This window comes from Pteropus medius, unplaced genomic scaffold, assembly GCF_902729225.1.
Source record: "Pteropus medius unplaced genomic scaffold, Ma_sr-lr_union100, whole genome shotgun sequence".
Classification (NCBI taxonomy): Eukaryota; Metazoa; Chordata; class Mammalia; order Chiroptera; family Pteropodidae; genus Pteropus; species Pteropus medius.
The window spans coordinates 1,744,057-1,762,815 of NW_024342470.1; the positions used below are offsets into that span (position 1 = coordinate 1,744,057).

The window sequence follows — 18,759 nt, forward strand, 5'->3', positions numbered from 1 at the left end:
GCAAGAATGCTCCTAGTATTTCACCATTAAATATGATATTAGCTGTGCATTTTAGTAGTTATTCTTTTTCAAGCTGAGGAAGTTCTCTTCTATTCCTACCTCACTGAGAATTTTTTTTTTTTTTATCGTAAGTGGGTGTTGAATTTTGCCAAATGCTTTTTCTGCATCTATTGATAGGTTCATGTCATTTTTCTTCTTTAGCTTATTGATGTGATGGATTTTATTATTAGGTCTTTGACTGTTCAACCAACCTTGTATACCTGGCATAAATTTCACCTGGTTCTAATTGAACTTACAACTTTTAATACTAACAGTAAAATTAATATTTTAGGTTAGATTTGTGGGTTTAAAAATATTGTTTTTCACCAACCAAAAACCCCATTAACAGCTCCTAAAACTTCATACTTATGAATTTAATATAATGTAATACTAATATAATTTTTGCCATGAATTTCTTAGAATCCTCCTTCATACATTTTAAAGCTCTCAATTTATCAAAATGGTATTTGTATACTTTCAGAAATCCATCTTAGTACTCTTAGTACCTATACATTCTCTCTCTCTCTCTCTACACACACACACACACACACACACACAGATAATTTAGTACCAATCTTTTATAATTAGACTGGTATAAAACAGTTATCTCAAAACAGGGTACAAAATGCCTTTGCATCTTCAAGTTCATCATACAGCAAAAGAGGGAGGAGAGAAAAGTTAAGAGACGTAGATACACTGGCAGGTGTTTGGAAATTTTTTTTATTGTTACATTCCAAAGAGGACATAGGAAGAAAAAAAGCCAGTTATCCAATAACTGTTACATCTTTCAGAGGGCGGCACCCAGAACTCCAGTGCTAGTTCAAAGCTGCACATACTGGAGCTCAAACAGCTGCCTCGCAACCTGACCAGAAATGCTGACAAATGTATGTCATCAATCCAGAGAGGCTTGGGTTTAAAAGAAAATTTCCTTATTGCAAGTATCCAAGTCCTTAGGATTCATCCTTAAAGATATTAGAAGATGAGAAAGACCACACACACCAAGACTATGTTTAGTCATTAGAGTAAACTAGCAAATGGCCAGTTTGTTCCAGGATGCATTGCATCAGACATCACAGTACTTGAAGAAAATCTGCATTTTGTGAAGAGCCAGCAGGCATTTCAGATCTAGTTTACCATGAAGTACAGCTACAGGCCAACCAGATACCTAGATAATATTGTCAGTGCAAAATTCAAAAGGAATAAGTCGGGGCTTTGATGAGGATGGCTATACTGCAAAATATAAATGAAACTTGAAAGTAGAAAGTAAAGTCTATTTACAAAAGTTTGTTTAGTAAAGTGACTTGAGAAAAGTTATATTAAGCAGTTCCCACGTATCTCTCCTCTCCCCCGCCAAAGAAAAAAATACCTGAATTATCTTAAAAACCAAGTTAAAATTATGTGATGAAAATGAGAGTGCTTGTTCCAGGTAAAGGACATCAAGATAATTTACAGGCAGACTTAGTTTTATTTGTAAAAGTCACAAATAGGAAAAGGTTTATTGGCTGACTCTGAGGTGTGTGTTTTTAAAAATGTCTCAATATATTAACAAGAAAAAAAAAATACCAAGCACATTTCTATTTCAGGTTTTGAATTTTCCAGCAAGAGTTGGCAAAATCAACAGGGTATGAAAACAAAACCCAGGAAAACTCAGTCAATTTTTTTCTAGGTGTCTCATTGCTTTCTAGTTACCTTGAATTTGATTCTCAATTAGCTGAGGACAACATGACGGTCAAAGACGGATTTTCGCTGCTCTTGAACTTGAAGCTTCCAACGCTGCTGGGCATACTCTACCTTATTCAGCACATTGGCTCGACTGCGGGAGCGGGCCAACACATCATGGGCATTTGCAAAAGGCTGGTGATCCTGAAAGTGCAGGAATGGAGAACATCAGAGATTAGGTATGATCAGTGTAAAACGCACTCACAAAATAGTGGTTATTCAGCCACAGAAATAGTAGCAGTTGGACTTTTCAAAGAACAGACCACCTATTTGACCAAGCACTCCTAAGCACTCAACTGCAGAACAGGTAGTTCAAGTAGCATAAACAATGAGGAGTTATTTGTGAAATGTTCCCATGAGTCATCATTTCCAAAGACATTTCCCTTAAGAAGCAGGGACCAAGACAAGGACAGTGGTCATTAATGTGAAAGAGAAGCTCCTCTAAAGAGTAGGGGAAAGAGTAGTATGTTATATCTAGATACTACAGACATAGAAAGTAGGACTTTTCCTTGCTTTATTAAATACTATATATCTAATCTATGGCAGAGGGAAGACCTGTCTTTTAATTTCCTAACTTCTCTTATATTGTTACTTGCCAGGTGGGACCACATTTACCCTGGGAGATGAATGGAGAGGATCTTACTTTGGCTGGTTTTAATTTCTCCCTACACCCTCAACACATACACTAAATGGACCAGTTTCCAAAAGCTTTCTCATTTCCCCACTGTTTCCCAATCTGTAATGAAAAGTGACAGAGCTCAAGTGCTACAATTACCGTCTATTACCAAGGACAGTAAGGAATTCCTTCTTCAGCACCTCTATTCAATAAAAACTTGAGTCTTTTATTGCTGAGCACGCAGTGCCTTTCATGTTAGTTGCTGCCTTAGGAAAGAGGTCATTGAAGGCTTATCCAGGTATCTGTGTAGAAAACTAACCTATCTTGGTCAAAGTAAACCAATGCCACTGGTGTTTGTTGCCATTACACAGGAACCACTGTGCTAATCTATCTATGAATGAGATATAAACACAGCTGCTGCTAGATGACAAAAAGCATTCAATACTAATTCATGGCTTTTGTTTGCCTTTTCCCTGCTCTCTTATTCCCAAACCCCGGTTAGCAAAGCTTCTAAATGTTCCAAAGTAGGATCCAAGTCACAAGTCGTATCTCTTAAGCTAAACTTTGCCTCTAGGAAAGAAACAATATTGTTTTACTGTGCATGTTTGCAAAAGCTCTATTATATATCCAAGGCAGGAGCTGGCATGTCTATGGAAAGCTATACACAACTACACACATAACTATATTTACAATTATAATATATGGCGTTACAACAATTGGTCTTTTTATACTAAGACATTCATAGAGTTTTCTATAAAGGATCTTTCCCTGCCTACTTTACTAAAATTCTCTCAACTTTTCACTTTATTTAGGAAACAGCTTGTGCAAACCCCATTATTTAAAAAAATTTTTTAACCTACAAATGAAAATAATAAAAACAATTTCATAAAGTTAAAAATGTTTCAAAGACATAAAAAACAAAGTGAGGAAAGAAGGCAAAAGTTGTTGGATTACTTGATTTCCTATAAGGGAATAAACTGATCCAAGGTCATCTGACAATTATAGCACAAACACCAAAGCTTAGCTCACCTAACCTTGACTTCACATCATATTGTCTAAACATACTGATTTTGTTCAGGTAGATTAAAATGACACTATAGAAATATGATGATGGGCTTGTATATAAAATATTATTACCATTGGTTTGTTTTGACATAAACGAGACTAGGAAGAAGGATGTACTTTATCAGCAGAGCACCTCTCAATTTCATAGTCCTGTTATCTACTTTTCAAGGTAGGGGGAGAAAAATCTTAAAGAGCAAATTAAAGGATTTAACAAACCAGTAATCCTTTCGGTCTGTTCTCCACCTATCAGAACAAGATTGAACTAGTTGCTCATAGTCATGGATGCTGGGAGAATGCAAATAGAGATTTACCCTTTTTATATGTTTGTTCTTTTTACACCTGATAAAATTACAATAAATACAAAACATGTTTGAAAGTAATGCTTTGATAATAGCAATGATATTTCATGGATATATGATACAGTAAATACTGTGGCTGCTTGCAGTGAGCTTCTTAACTATTTGTACTAACTCTCACTTGATTTAAAATGCTCTACACTGAACAAAAATGAAAAAAATGAAAACAATTTAACCAGGAATCTAACGAAAGCATTTTTATAAGCACATAATTAAAGAAAAATTCTTATCTTGGGTAAGCAACAATTGTAGTAATTGAAATTTAATTTCTTTTTGTACAGAGTTGTTACCATAAATTCACAACCCTGATCAGAAAACCTTTCACAGCCCTGTTCAGAAAACCTCTTTCTGGCCGCAATCAGTTTAATGTATCCAAGAGTCAGCCAGGGCTCTCAGAAACAATGTTTTCAAATGGTCAACTTACACATAGAATCAATTACTGGTGAACGAAAAGGTTACTAAGCACATGATCTTACCAATCAAATGCCTTTCCTACATGTTTTTGTGTACACATTTATGCATCCAATTCTTTTATGTTCTTTGTGTATTACATTGATATTGTCTATTCCTAAAATCAGGAACCAGATATTTAAAACTATAAGTGATGCAGTTTAAGTCAGACTTTCTATCTATGTGTCTTATAATGAAATGGTTTATATGTCCTTTGACACATAACATTTTTATATGTGAGTAGTTCTCAGCTGGAGGTGATTTTACTCCTCAGGGACATTTGACAATGTCTGTGGACGTTTTTTATCGTTATGATTGGGATGGAGGATGCTATTGGTATCTCGTAGGTAGAGGTCAGGGATGCTGCTAAATACTCTACAATGAAGTGGACAGCCCCCTACAACAAAGAATTAGCCAACCCCAAATGTCAATACTGTAGAGGCTGAGAAAGCCGGTTATATGTGAATTAACATGGAACTCGACTACTTCTAGTATACAACGTCCTGTCCTTCTAGCTCTCTCACCCCATTAGTCCCTTATGCCTGATTGTTGACCACATCAGATCTCCAGTCTTGACCTTTATCCCAGCCCATCAGTCCCCTCCTGGAATTCTTCAAAAATAAATAAGCATTGTTTATATGATTAAAAATAAAAAAGGTCCACAGCCATGCCACCCTGAACAATGCCCGATCTTGTCCAATCTTGGAAACTAAGCAGGGTCGGGCCTGATTAGTACTTGGATGGGAGACTGCCTAGAAAGACCAGGTGCTGTAGGCATTAAAAATAAATAAATAAAATTAAATTAAAAAGGTACACACACTATTATTAGTCATTTTTTTACATGTCTGTTTTATTCATCTCTTTATTGCTAGCACCCAGCATAGTACCTGATAATAAAGTTACTCATTATGTATTATATGAACTCATAAAAGGGAAAAAGGGGTAGGGATGTTTCTATGAAAGCTCTACAAAACAAAAATCTTGCCCCAATAAGTTGAATATTCATAATTGTTATTCATGAGACAACAATGTGTTGATCAAAAAGCAGGTTCTGTTTGTAGTTATAACTCAAGCCATCCAGTCAGGATCCCCTTTCCCATCTTTTCCCAATAAATCCACAAAAACCATTCCAGAACAAAAGGACTTTTGACTATGATTGGCAGGTGCTCACCCTGGTTTTAGCTTTTGGAATCGGTTCTTAAACTCTGCTGAATTTTATCCACTTTAAGGAACATAGTCCAATAAAGTAATCCAAAGTAAAAAGTAATTTCTAAAAAAATTATGTATGTGTGTATGTAGGTAGGTAGTTAGGTATGTAGGCAGTAGTGGAAAATTTGGAAACCTGCCCAAACAGGCTAATGACAAAACAAACAATATAATTCTCTCAGCTATACTAAATAACAAATTTATGGACCATGTCAATTTCTGGACATTTTGTAATGACGTAATGTTAGCACAAAAAGGAGACCACAAAACAATTTATACACTAATTATACCAACTATGTGAACAAATATAAAAGTGTTTTAAAGATAGGAAGAGAATCCGGAGTGATGGTTTTATTTTTCTCTAGAGTTAAAGATCACAAAATTTTTTTGAAAGAAGGATAACAGAAAATATAAAACATCAGCAGGTTATCAAGCTGCATTTCATTAGAAAAGAAAATTGCAGTCTTCATGCTGCCCTTCACTAAAGCCTCTTTACCTTCTATGATATTTGGTGATGCTGACAGGAAAGGTGTTCAGTCAGGAGCTTAGGAAGAAAACTATCTCGGATGCTTTTCTCAATGTAAACAGGGAAAGGCAATGCACATTGTGCCCTTGGTACTGAAGGGCAAGGCCTTGTACAGCACACTCACCAAGGATCATTAGTTTAAACCACCATATTTATGGCTCTACAGAGCAATTTCCTCGTAAGGAAACATATACTAAAATTAGAACTGTCTTTAGCTTCTCTAGTTGAGGATCTGCTCTAGCACATGAACATCTCTATGTGACTATTTTTCACTTGCACTTTATATCAGATGACAGAGACCATGAATATCTAGGGCATGCTGAAAACTTACCCCAACGTCATCATCACTCTGTATTAATTGTGAGTGTCCAAATAGGCGTCTCTTCAGTATGGGCTCAACCAGAGTGAGATACACCATGTACAGAAGTAGAAGGCCCAAAATGGATAGATAAATTATAATGGTAACCTAAAGGAAATTGAAAATAAGTTACATCTCTGTTCAAGCCAAGAAATCAGAATTTTGTATAATAATAGTAAAGCCACAGTGAAGACTGATCTATCTGCTAAGCATAAAGGATTTCTATACACACCAGATTCCAACATAAGAAACAAACTCAACTCTTCACCAAGGTATTAAAGAAAAAGAAGAAAGAAAGCATTTTGTCTTTGGGATTTTTTTGTGAGTCTTCAAAACTCTGTCTCCACTTACTGCTAATCATCTGTCACCACTGCTAGCACAGCAGTTTTCTTTCTCACTTGAATACAGTGTCCTAGATTCAGCAGCACTGCTGTCAAGACCAATTAAAGGAACCCTGACAAAATGTAATTCAGTTGAATTTCAACAGAATACTCTTTTAGATCAATTTAGATATACAAAAATATGTTTTAGGCCAGTGATTTCCTTGAGATTTTAATCTGTGTGTTAAGAGCCACTACAATGGCTATAATTAAGTCAGACAATACCAAATGTTAGTGAGAATGTGGAGAAACCGAATCCTCATATGTTGCTGGAGGGAACGTAAAATGGTACAACCATTTTGGAAAACAATCCGGCAGTCTTTTATTTTTTTACTTTTATTATTTTTTTTTCTTTTCTTGTCTATCCCTGGCAGTCTTTTAAAAGTTAAACATAAACTTACCTCTTTAAGGAATCTACCCAAGAGAAAGGAAAACATATCCGCACAAAGACATGTACGCAGATATTCATGACAGCATTATTCATAATAGTAAAAATCTGGAAATAATCCAAATGTCCATCAACTGATGAATGGATAAATAAAATGTGGTATAATTAAGTACTGACACATGCTACAACATGTATAAACCTCAAAAACATGTTAAGTGAAAGAAACTAGTCATAGAAGACCAAATATTGTATGATTCCATTTATATGAAATGTCCAGACCTGTAGAGATGCAAAGCAGAACAGTAATTGTCTAGGGCTGGGAGGAGGAATGGGATTAACTATAAATAGGCACGAGGGATCTTTTTGGTGTGATGGGAATGCTCTAAAAATGGATTTTAAAAAGATTGGTTCTAAATTTGCTAAAATTTATAGAATTGTACACTTACTCTGAGTGACTTTTAGGGTTTATAAAGTGTACATCAAAGATTCTATTTAAAATAAAGTGCAGTAAGATTTCCCTATAGGACAGCACCTTGCTGGTGCAGGAGCTCTCCCACAGGGTCAGTCACAACAGAAATCTTTGTAACTGTTACAGCTGACCACCTCATATTCTCTGTGAAGCCTCTTTTTAGTAAAGGGATGGGAAGCTCCATACAAAAAAAGAAAAAAACTAGGAGAAGAACCATTACCACAATAAAGTAACTGAACTCATTAGAGGTCCAAATGGTGGTAAAAGTGATCTACATTCTATTTTATATAGCAAATAAAGAAAAGAAATCTTAAAATCCAGAAATGATGTTTCTAGAAGAGTCGCTAAATAATTTTTTCTAAAGGTTGAGAGGGCAGGAAGAAGAGAGCCAAATCACATTGTTCTCTCACTAGCCTTTGGCATACATGACCCACAGAGAAGCTGGGATATTTTTCTGGGATATGCTAATTACACATAGGGCATTTTTTGTGCTGTTTCACATATACCTATCTAACATATCCTAATTAATCCACAAAACATCTCAATGATGTAGGCAGAGAGCAGGCCCACTGTTCCTTTTGGGGTGGAGGTTGGAGATGAGGAAGAAGAGGGTAAAGGGGGATGGTGGGGAAGAGCAGTAGTTTAGGTAATGAAAACAATTCAGATGTCCAAAATTTTCTTTCTTGGCTTCACACCATCAAGAAATATTCTAGAAGCAAAAAAGATGGATTTTTTTTTTTTTTACCTTGATTGTTACAGAGCTTCTTTCTTCATACTTGCATTCACAACGTAGACAGTATGCTTCCACATCAGGCCCCCGCACAGGCATGGGCTCCACAACGTGAAGGCAATCGCTAAAAACACAAACATAAGATACTGCTTAAGTCTAGCTGGATTTTCTATTCACACTGATCGAAACTTTCCTGAAATTCAGAGTAATCACAGAATTTACTCAATGAAAGAATACAAGGAACAAAAAATAAGGAAAGTGAAACTGTTTCCTCTCTTACTATCAGCAATTTGGTAAGATTTAAAAACCATAAAGACATACATAGTAACTATTTTCAAAGGTACTACTGTTAACAGTTAAAAATCACCTGAAAAATCCCAAATGGGATCAAAAACTACTTAGCAGATCAAGTCCTATTCAGACTTGTTCAGTTACCAAGCAAAACTGCTTTAAATGGTTTAAAATGACCTGGGCACTGTTCAAATATGAGATTATCTCTTTTATGAATTAACATCATTCTTAACTGCCACAGTGTGGTATATGAATACCTAATAAAACTTAACAGCTGGTAAATTCTGAAATTCTGAAACCTGAACACTCAAAGCTACAGTAAGAAACAGTTACTTTTCTTAATGAGCAAATATCTATTGAAAAGGCATGAAGGAGGAGGATTAGGACAAAGAAAATATTTTAAAATGAAAACATTACTTTGGAATATATAAAAAATAAAAGGCTGAATGTTTTGTTGTTGGATGTTGTTGTTTGTTTATTTTTCCCCATTTTCCAGGCTACTTATTTATGGCTTATGAAAAACCAATTCTATCAGAAAAAGCTTTTCCCAGAAATCTGTCAAGTCTAGGAAATGATTAAGTTATTTCTCTCCCCAGAGCCTACGACTCTGATCACCTTCAGCTAAAGTAGGCAAAGCTTTCCTGTCCTCTAGCCAGCTGCTGGGCAATTTTCTTCCCTTTTGTCATCTCTCTCTTAAGCATTTCCAGCTGCCACAGGAACTCTGCTATAGTAGCTTCTTGTCTCGCTCCACCCATCCTTCTTGGGGACACCCAATGCTCTAGGCTGATTCTTTCCCTTTGCCCAATCAAAACATATTTTTGTGTTCCACTCTCTCTAAGCTATGGCATAAGAAAACCCAACATGGCATAAATGATAAATGTTCAATCAGTATATTTAACAGGTAATTTAATTTTAACAAAGGTAGTATATAATGAAAAAATAAGTCTCCACTGGTAGAATTTCAAATAAGAGTTAGGTCCTACAACATACAAGTGTGTGATATCTGTTCCGAACATATAGAAGACCAGGAGTGTATCCAGCTGCATGCATGCATAAAATGGGCAGAAGAAGCTAAATCTTATTACAGGTGTATCTATCTCAGAATCAGAGCTCATCCAGCCCAGCAGTCTCAGAGAGGTCATCTGCACAGATCACAAAATAAGTTAGTAGTTAAAAGGACCAGAATCTAAGGCTTCTGACTTCTACATCAGCCAGTCTGTATCTCTCTGAAATACACAGGAAAATGACACATCTCCTATTTAGTTTCCTCTTTCAACTTTAGAAGCCTTAGTAAAAACACCTAGGAATACTTGGAAATCTAAGTGTTGAGTACTGAGTGTTTATTTTGAAGTAAAAATACCGTTTAATAATGAATAAATACTGAGTACTGTGTAAAAAGTTGTGCGGGGTGGGAGAGGAAGCAAGAACGTTGGTTCTCACAGGCCAGTAAACAGAACCCAAATACAGAACTCAATCACTTTAGGACTAGGCAACACCTCCCCCTAGTGCCAACAGGAGGACATTACTGGCTTTAAATAACGCCCCAAACACAAACCAGAGAACTCAAACTTTTAAGTCACACAGCAGAAGTCAATAAAGAAGTAAAGCTAACAATTGGATAAAATGGAGGCCAGAAGGTAAAAATTATATCTAGGGCCAGATAGATATTGGAGGCCTTGTAAAACCATAACACGGCGACTAATCATAACTTGCCTACCCTTCTGCTAGTTAAAAACTTTCAGTGATGACTGGGAACCTATCCTCAATGAAAGACTAAGCGCAGGAAGGAAGCAAGGGAGAGAGGGAAGAAAAGTCCAAACCAAGACTTGTTTTCAACTGTTTATTTTCAAAGGTCCCTCTTTTGACCAGTAACCAAGGATGAATGACATATGGTTCTGTCTGAACCTGGAACAACAAAGTCAGTGAAAAGATTAGTGCTAAACAGTGAGTTCATTTGCCAAATAATAGGCATCATATTCTATTACTGATAACAGAATAAACTGTAAGTGCTCAATATATTTGGAAAATTTATAGAAATAATAGTTGATAGCTGGTCACGGGGATGGGGAGCACAGCATAGGGAATGCAGTCAGCAGTAATGTAATGGGTAGGTATAGAGCCAGAGGAAAGAAAGAGTAATCAGGAGAATCATTTCATAAACTGTATAAATGTCTAACCAATGTACTGTATACTCGAAACTAATAATAAAATAAAATTTTTAAAAATCTGAAAAAAATAACTTAAAAATTTGAGCTTTCTTATATAAAGTAACCTGTAAGAATATAAAACCTGTAAGATATAAGATAAAACCTGCTGATATAAAACCTGTAATCACTTTGTAATGAGACAGTTTAAGTGGAAGTTCACAAGAAGTTATCAAATATACAATTACCAAGTATCAGACTGAAACAAGATGGGAAGAATAGACAATAACATCAGAAAAATGAAACATGCTCGAAGAATGCCTTTTCTTTTTCAAAGTCAGCTTGGAATATCATAATCGAATGAATTTAATTTTGCTTTCAAACTTGTACAGGCTGTTTAGCTGTGAAATTGAATACATGTGAAAGTATGGAGCATTTGGGACTATTTTTCTTCTATGCCTATCCTTGTAATCTTCTGCCATGGTTACTGCTACAAATCATAAAACATTACAATTCCATGGGAAGAAGCCCATCCATTCTGCTACAATACAACTGCTTCCCAACCATTTTATGGCACATGTAGAAAAACTATCATTTGTAAAGTCCACTGAGATAAAAGAGAAGGCTGCTGGTGACTAGCTAGTCAGGATCGCAATCATCACAGGCCTTCCTGATTACCCCAAATCTGAATGGATCAGTATCTTAGCACATCTATAATCTATTCATGGCACACCAATTGGGAAATTCTCATACACATGACTCATTCCTATTTCTTCCTGAGCCTTCTGACACTTTTAAACATAGTCTTCTATATTTGGCAATACATCATCAAAACATGGAAGTTGTAAAAATTATAGCACAGATAAATGAGACTTGCTTACTTTCCACTGAAAAGCAAGAGGGAGGACCAAAATTTAAGGGGGACAGGAAAGTAGCTATGGGTAGTTTAGGTGGCACAAACTCAGCCCCATTCCCACAGAAAACCCTCTCTTCCCGGGACTTAGTGTTTTGCTATATTCCTTTATGCTTACCGTCATGCACTCAGGGCCTCTCCCTTCTTCCAATCGGAAATGGAATTTGACACTTTTGCTTAAAAGAATATTTAAAAAGAAAACAACACATTGGATGAACATTCTGGGCTAACAGTGATGACGACGGAAAGAAATCTGACAGGTAATTCAGTAATCCAGAATACTTACCAATCTTTTTGGGTTATGTTCTTATTATAAATATGCCCGGGATTATCTTTATAGGGAGGACAAATACATTTACATCGGACATCTTCGCAATTCTGTAACCAAAATGGAAACTTAGTATAGCTTGTTGACAGGTGTATCATCAACATTTTAAAAAACTGTACCACATACATTTTGCTAAGCATCCCCTAAAACCATTTACTTAAAACTTTAAATAACTTTGAGAGATACAAGTTTTTAAAAGCCACAAGTTCTTTTTGGTAATGCTACTGAATCATTATACATTACCTAAAATCATTTTGAAATAACTCCTAGTACATGATCTGTGACTTATTAATCAGATTTATGGGTCAGGGGACAATCAAATTGTACTAACATCACCATCTATCAGCCAGTAGAAAGACGCAGTAGATGGATAGCTGTGCCTGCAAATAAGAATGCAGATTATAAAAGGATGGGGGATGAATCATACTGAAAATTATTCAAAAAACAAGTCACAATTCTTCTATCCACCCTATCCATCCTTCCACCCTTTAGTAGAAACATATTAATGTGGATAAAGGGGTTGGGCCAGAGTCCTATAGAAGGGATGAAGTATTAGAGGCACTCAGCTACAATTAGAAAGGAAGTACATAAGGGAAATAGCTCGAGTTTAGCTGAGATCAATTTGTTCTACGCTTCACAGGAAATTTTGCTTCTAATCCTTGGTAGACAGAGAGGACAACTACCAATAAAGTAAATTTCAAGAGGTGGAGGAGGTGACTAATAAATGAATAGGGGGAGTAGGAGATGCTTCCTCAGCAAAGGGGGATTTTTCTGAGAAGGCAGTCATTCATTAATCTCCAGAGGACCAGGTGCACTGCTCCTAAATATGGTATGTCTGGAAGAACTATTACTGACAATTCATTTGCTCATTCAGCAACTACTTAATGAGAATTTGCTCGGTGCCAGAACCTGTGCTCAACGAGGTAGATTCAGATAAGTAATTTAGGACACGCCCTAGTAAAGGAGACTGAGAAATAAATACACGATTACAATACACTACCTAAAGTGGAGACAGGAGATATGCAGAGGGTGCCAGCAGTTTTGAAAGTCAGGAGACTTGCTGCTGTTTCTGTTTCTTGTGAGAGGTAGGGAAGATTTCAAAAAGAATCCCTGATCAAGAACCCCTGATCAAATCCCCCTGATCTGTCTGTAACCTGTCTTTCTCAACCCCTTTATTTAAAAATATTATAAAACTCCTACTTTTTTAGAAAAATGCAAATGTCATTCTGTTGTCCCATCATATGTATGTGAATTCCTTCTGTTTTCCCCAATAAGCCAGCTAGCTCATCAAGCAGGAAGCACAAGTGTGTATGGAGTCAGGGCAGGTCTATAGGATAGGGGCATGAAGGTGGCTAGAAGGCAGCATGAGGAGACTAGAAGAGCCAAGAAATGGAGCAGGGGAGAAGGCCACAACTCACCTCTCCTGCAGTTTGGATCCTCCCTTCCCAGTAAATTATCGGTTAAAGGGAAAACAAGAAAGGGGCCAAGAGGCCCTGGAGGTAATTAAGTGAGGATATTAGGCTGGTGAGAGGGACTCTGTAGGTCCAGTTGGGAAGGAAGGCTGCCAGGAGGGCAAGTTCCCGCAATGGGAAAGGAATCTGCACAAGGATGAGTTAAGTTAGTCCTTAGAGGCAAGACTTCTGTGAGATGGGGGCTTTCTATCATTTTGGTTTGGAGAATGCAGGCAGGGTGGTGGTCTGTGAGGCTGGTGGAGAGTGGTGCTTAAGGGTAGAAAGTTCAAGTTTAAGGCTCCCAGAATTGTCAAGGTTGTAAAGTTTGAGGTGGGTGCTGTCGAGACTGGGAAGGAAAATGCCGAGGAGGTGCAGGAGCTGCGGGCACTGTCAGGGCTGGGTGGAGCTGCCCAGGCTGCGGGCACTGTCAGGGCTGGGTGGAGCTGCGGGCTCCAGCGAGGTATCAGGGCGGGAAAGAAGAGAGTACAGTCTGAGCTGGGGGGTGGGTGTCGGGGCGGTGGCGCTCAGACTGTAAGGGTAAAAGGGCGAGAATGCTATCAGACAGTCTGGAGGCTCATGGGTAGGGTTTGCCAGGGCTGCGAAGCCAGGGGTCGGGCTGTCAGAGCTGGGAGAGTAATGGGGTGGGGAGCAGACTGACAGACCCCCGCCAGGCCGGAGGCAGGGGAAGAGCTCCTGTGTGGAGCGCTGGCTGGGCGGGACTCACCTTGGCGGCATCTGACAGCTGCACCAGCAGCAGCACCGACAACGCCAGACAGGACAGGCTGAGCAAGGAGCCAAGACGAAGGAGGCCTCCCCAGGGGGTCGCCATCGCTGCGAGATCCAGCAGCCCCCACAGCTTGGAGACACCCCACAGCTCGGAGACACCCCCCGCCGAGACCTGTTCCCGACTAGGTTCAAGCTCGGCTCAGGCTCTTCCGCAAGTACTTCCGCCTAGGCCTTCGCGTCACAGGCTGCGCCGGATCAAGTACGAAAAGCATCCGCCCCGGAAACGGTTCCCGGTGCGAAGGGCCCGAGGCTGCGCGGTGCCGGCGCAGCCAGGCCTACGCTCGGCCCGGGCACCCAAGCGGGCTCTCTCGGGGAGCCAACCTCGGCCGAGCAGAGCTTTGAGGAATAAGGATATTTATCCTGGGCGCAGAAGCAGCGGCGGTTCTGGACCGCCGGTGCGTTGAGAAGTCTTCCCACCCAGGGAGACCCCCAGCCACCCTCCAGCGACCCCTGCAAGGCCGAAGTGAGCCTACGCCGCAGAAATTGTTGAGAGGGCGACCCATCCCTGCTGGCACAGATCGGGCGGGTGCTAGGCGTGGAGACGGTTAAGGGGCTGGCCGAGCCATCCCTTCTTAGAAAACCCACCCCAGTCAGAGAGTTGGGGGTCGTCTCGGGCACTTTGGGTACTAACCTGCCGCCTGCGCGCCTCCAGGATGCCATTCCCGGCACAATCTCTGTGAGCTGCCTTTGCAGGTGTGGTCTCCGCTTGGGGCTCCCCGCTTGCGGGGAGCTGGCTGCCTTGATCCAACGTGCCGCCAGGAACCGGACCACAGCGGCGGGGCCGGCCTGGGCCAGGTTGGACTCGGGAAAGAGAGTTGGCGAAAGAACCGCCGTAGTAGCCTTTTCTGCCCGGGACTCCAGAAGGTGGAGGATGGCAGCGCTACAGTCCTATTCAGGGGCATCTGGCCCCCAAAGTCAGGGGGAAGCCCTGGCCCGTCAGTGTGGATCATCCACTGCAGGGAATTTAGGATATGGCGCAGTGTCTCTAAAATATTTTTCAGTTAGTGGGGACGCGGGCGGGGGACGGGCGGAGGTAGTGGAAAGAATACAGGGCTCATCACACATCCACTACGGATTTGCTGAATGACTTTGGGCAAAACACTTCACCTTTCTCGGCCTCTGGTTTTTGGCTCAATATGAGATTGAAGTCTTTTTCTATGAATTTCAAATTCTGCTCCCATGGAATACCTGTGTTTCATAAACATTTTTTAAAGGCGGTCCTCTACTAGTTTGTGGAAATGTTTTAATTAACAGACTGCATTTCTCTCCCATGTTTCTTGTTGATACTAGAATCTAACAGTGGAAGGTGTCTGATATTGCACCAAATATATTTAGCCCCTTTCAGTCCTAAGTGGCAAGTGGTGCCCAGTCCCAACTAGAACCAGAGGGGCAGGACTAGACGACCTTTCACCAAAGCCCCTCCAGGCTACGCTATGAAGATGTCATAACGTTCCTGAAATATCAAGTCTCTATAGTGGGTGTTCTGCTGGCCAGAGGACAAACTGGGGTCAAATGTGTCTATGAGGCACTGTGGATCTGTGATTGCTAAAAGTTAACTTATCAACAAGTTTGGGATCAATTTGGGGTTAATTGACTAGGTCTAGCATCTAAAGGGAGTGCTCACTCTGGCTGGAACCTCATAGGCCACCTCTTCCTTCTTCAGAATTGTTCTCGGGGCCTTGATGGTACAGAGGCTTAGAGGAAATATATAGTAATGCCTGACAGGCCCCATCTATTTAATGAAGAAACACCAAGTACACTCAATGTAGGCAGAATTTTAGAGTTACACTGTCCAACAGAGTAGGCACCAGCCACATGTGGCAATCGAGCACTTGAAATATGGCTAGTCTAAATTGAGATATACTGTAAGTGTAAAATATACATGGATTTCAAAGACTTTGTACAAGAAAAATCTAAATGTTTTTATAGTAAAGTTGCAATATTTTGGATACATTGGGTTAAATAAAATACATTAAATTTCACTTGTTCTTAAATATGGCTATTAGAAATTTTAATATTTGTATTAGGCATTGCTGTTCTAGAATATAGAATGTGGCTGCCATGAGTGGAGTGTGACTATAAGATGGTTTCATCACTGGAGACTGAAGAGGCCTGGGTAAGGAGAGGGATGACAGGAAACAACTGGCACAACTAGAGCCAAGGGTTTGGGGGAGGTATATGTCCGTCAAAAAAACAAAAACAAATGAATGTAATTTTAGCTGATGCAATAGAAGTGGAGGGGTCAATTCTTCTTGTTTTGCCCTGCTCATATCCAGATAACTCTTACTTTTAGGTCAGGGGTTTTCTAAGCTAGAAAGAGTTCCCTGATTTAAGAGTACTCCTTTCTGTGTTTGTGCAGACCTCTTTCCTAATTTACCCCATTATGGTAAAACTATGTTTTCATATCTGCCTCTATATTACCAACCTCTACCAAAATATTTCGAATTCTTTGAGGGTAGGGACCTTGCCTATTATCTTTGTACCTGGAGACTGGGATATAGTAAAAACCAGTAAATGTTTGTGGAGACCTGGAAAAGGGAAATGGGAGAGGCTCCTCTAGTCATTCTCAAAGAATCAGGTACCTACTTGAATCTTTACTTAATTCTTTTCTGACCACAAGAGGGCAAAGCTGAGATGCCCAAAGTATAGATGGGATCTGGGGCACCATGATAGGAAAGAGGAGATTTCTGACCTTGGCTCTTCCTAGATCTTTGGGTCACAGTGTTCTGTTTACAGGCAAGGCTGACCTTAGTCAGTGTCCACTCTACCCCTCCCTTTTCCTTGCTTCCTTGTGACTAGGCTTCCCTACTTCATTCCTTTTAAGGAGTAACACAGGCTCGAGTGCACCTTCTCACTGGATCTGGGCCCTCTCACTTCTTTGTGAGGCCTGAAACATTCCCTGGTGGCCCTCTCACTTCTTTGTGAGGCCTGAAACATACCCTCGTGGGGGATGGTCAGGAGAGTAAGAAGAGCCTTCTCTAAATTTAAGTGTGGAAGTCAGAAGGTTAGGAAGTGACAATTTATGTATCTGGGACAAAGGTTTTGCCAGCTCTGTCTGCAGTCCCCCACCCACTTTCCCTTCCAGTGATCAAATAGCTCTCTGGATGCTTCTTTCATATTTCTCCACCCCATCCTATCTGATCTACTCAGCACTTTTCCCAGTCCACACCAGGTCAGGAGAACAGATGGAGTCATGCACAACATCAATGATGGTGGTTTCCTTGATTGTGCCTCTAGTGGTTATGGCAGGAGGCACAAACACAGAGTTCTTCAGGTTATTTCTAAGCGTATCTGGGATTATCCTATATGATGAGCCCTCTCTTTTACTCCATGCACCACCAGGATGCTCTCCCCTACTTGGCCCCTTTAGATTTTGTTTGCTGCTGCCTGTAAAGCCGCGGAAGTGCGCCACACCATCAGTTGCTGGTGTCCACCATGATGACAATGTATGAGGCCAGAATATCTCTGTTACTAGAGATTCTGGTGTCCCTATTGCTAACAAGTTACTGCAGTTCCTAAAATAACAGCAACACAAGTTTAGTACCAAAGCAGAGAATTTTTAAGGTTTCATTCAGAGAGGTGCTAAATCAGTATTGTTGGTTTCCCAATGTCTTAAGGAAATACTTGGAAAAAAAAAAGTCTGTCCTTTCTGACCAAGATTTTCAAACAAATGAAATGCTACATTATTTGTATTCATTTTCATTTTTACCAGTATAGTTTTAAAAAAATCAAATAGTATTTCACAGCAGACCCTGTCCCAGCCCTCTATACTCTCAATTTCTACTCTCCAGAGACATTTTTTTTTCCTTTAGCTATCTCTTCTGGAATTTATCTCCATATTTCTTTACATCCTTATAGTACTAGTTCTTGACTTTTCAGTTGGGTCTATTATTTTACTTCTTGCTATAGGAAATAAACTATATATTTATATTTTAATGCCCTCTCATAAACATATGTATTATTTCTTCATTTCCCATCCCTCAATATATCTATTTCACCTTGCTTAGGTAAATCACTATTCATTTATTATGACTGTGCATATTATTCATAGTTTATACAATTAGCATAATATCACATTTTTTAATTGAACTATTACTTCTTTTTCCATGCTTAAGTACCTAGCATTCAAATACGTATAATTAATTTATCCCAAACCCTCCACTCAATACATTCAAACATATCAGGTAGCCTATAAGTTTAGTTTTTAAATTGGAGACAACTCTCCAGGAGTCCGTCATCCTCCATTCTGGACTGGTTCTCAGCCTACTGCACAGCTTTTGTTCTAGGATAATTTATCATTTCTTCCCCCCATTTCTACCTCTGTTTTTCTGAAAGATTTCCATAATACAACTCTTCTTTTGAATTTTTACATTTCTGTTATCATGTTTTAAATTTCTTAGGGCCCTTTCTTGTCCACCTCCCCCCACTCTTTTAAACAGCATTCTGTTCATCTGGGTGCTGTAATATCTTATTTCTATGAGGATACTTCTAATGTTTTGTTTCTTGAATTGTCTGTGTTGAGTTTTGCAGTCTTTCTTTCTGTC

General features: G+C 39.4%; 1 protein-coding gene and 1 pseudogene across 1 annotated transcript; one reads left to right on the forward strand and one right to left on the reverse strand.

The window, feature by feature from the left end:
• Window positions 1-740: 740 nt before the first annotated feature.
• TMEM9B (TMEM9 domain family member B) lies at window positions 741-14,385 on the reverse strand. The gene is made up of 5 exons (XM_039863541.1): window positions 14,154-14,385; window positions 11,937-12,028; window positions 8,318-8,426; window positions 6,309-6,443; window positions 741-1,902 (listed from the first exon to the last, which is right to left on the reverse strand). The coding sequence occupies exons 1-5, from the start codon at window positions 14,256-14,258 to the stop codon at window positions 1,747-1,749; spliced, it is 597 nt and encodes a 198-aa protein (XP_039719475.1). The 5' UTR covers window positions 14,259-14,385; the 3' UTR covers window positions 741-1,746.
• LOC120603295 (uncharacterized) lies at window positions 4,903-5,022 on the forward strand (annotated as a pseudogene).
• Window positions 14,386-18,759: the final 4,374 nt, after the last annotated feature.

Bases quoted from the DNA above. Each gene is read 5' to 3' on its own strand.
- TMEM9B (XM_039863541.1), bottom strand. From the start codon at position 14,258: ATGGCGACCCCCTGGGGAGGCCTCCTTCGTCTTGGCTCCTTGCTCAGC. The intron at 12,029-14,153 runs GTGAGTCCCGCC...TTTTGGTTACAG, and splicing joins AGCTGTCAGATGCCGCCAAG to AATTGCGAAGATGTCCGATG. The intron at 6,444-8,317 runs GTAAAAAAAAAA...AATTTCCTTTAG, and splicing joins GAAGCTCTGTAACAATCAAG to GTTACCATTATAATTTATCT.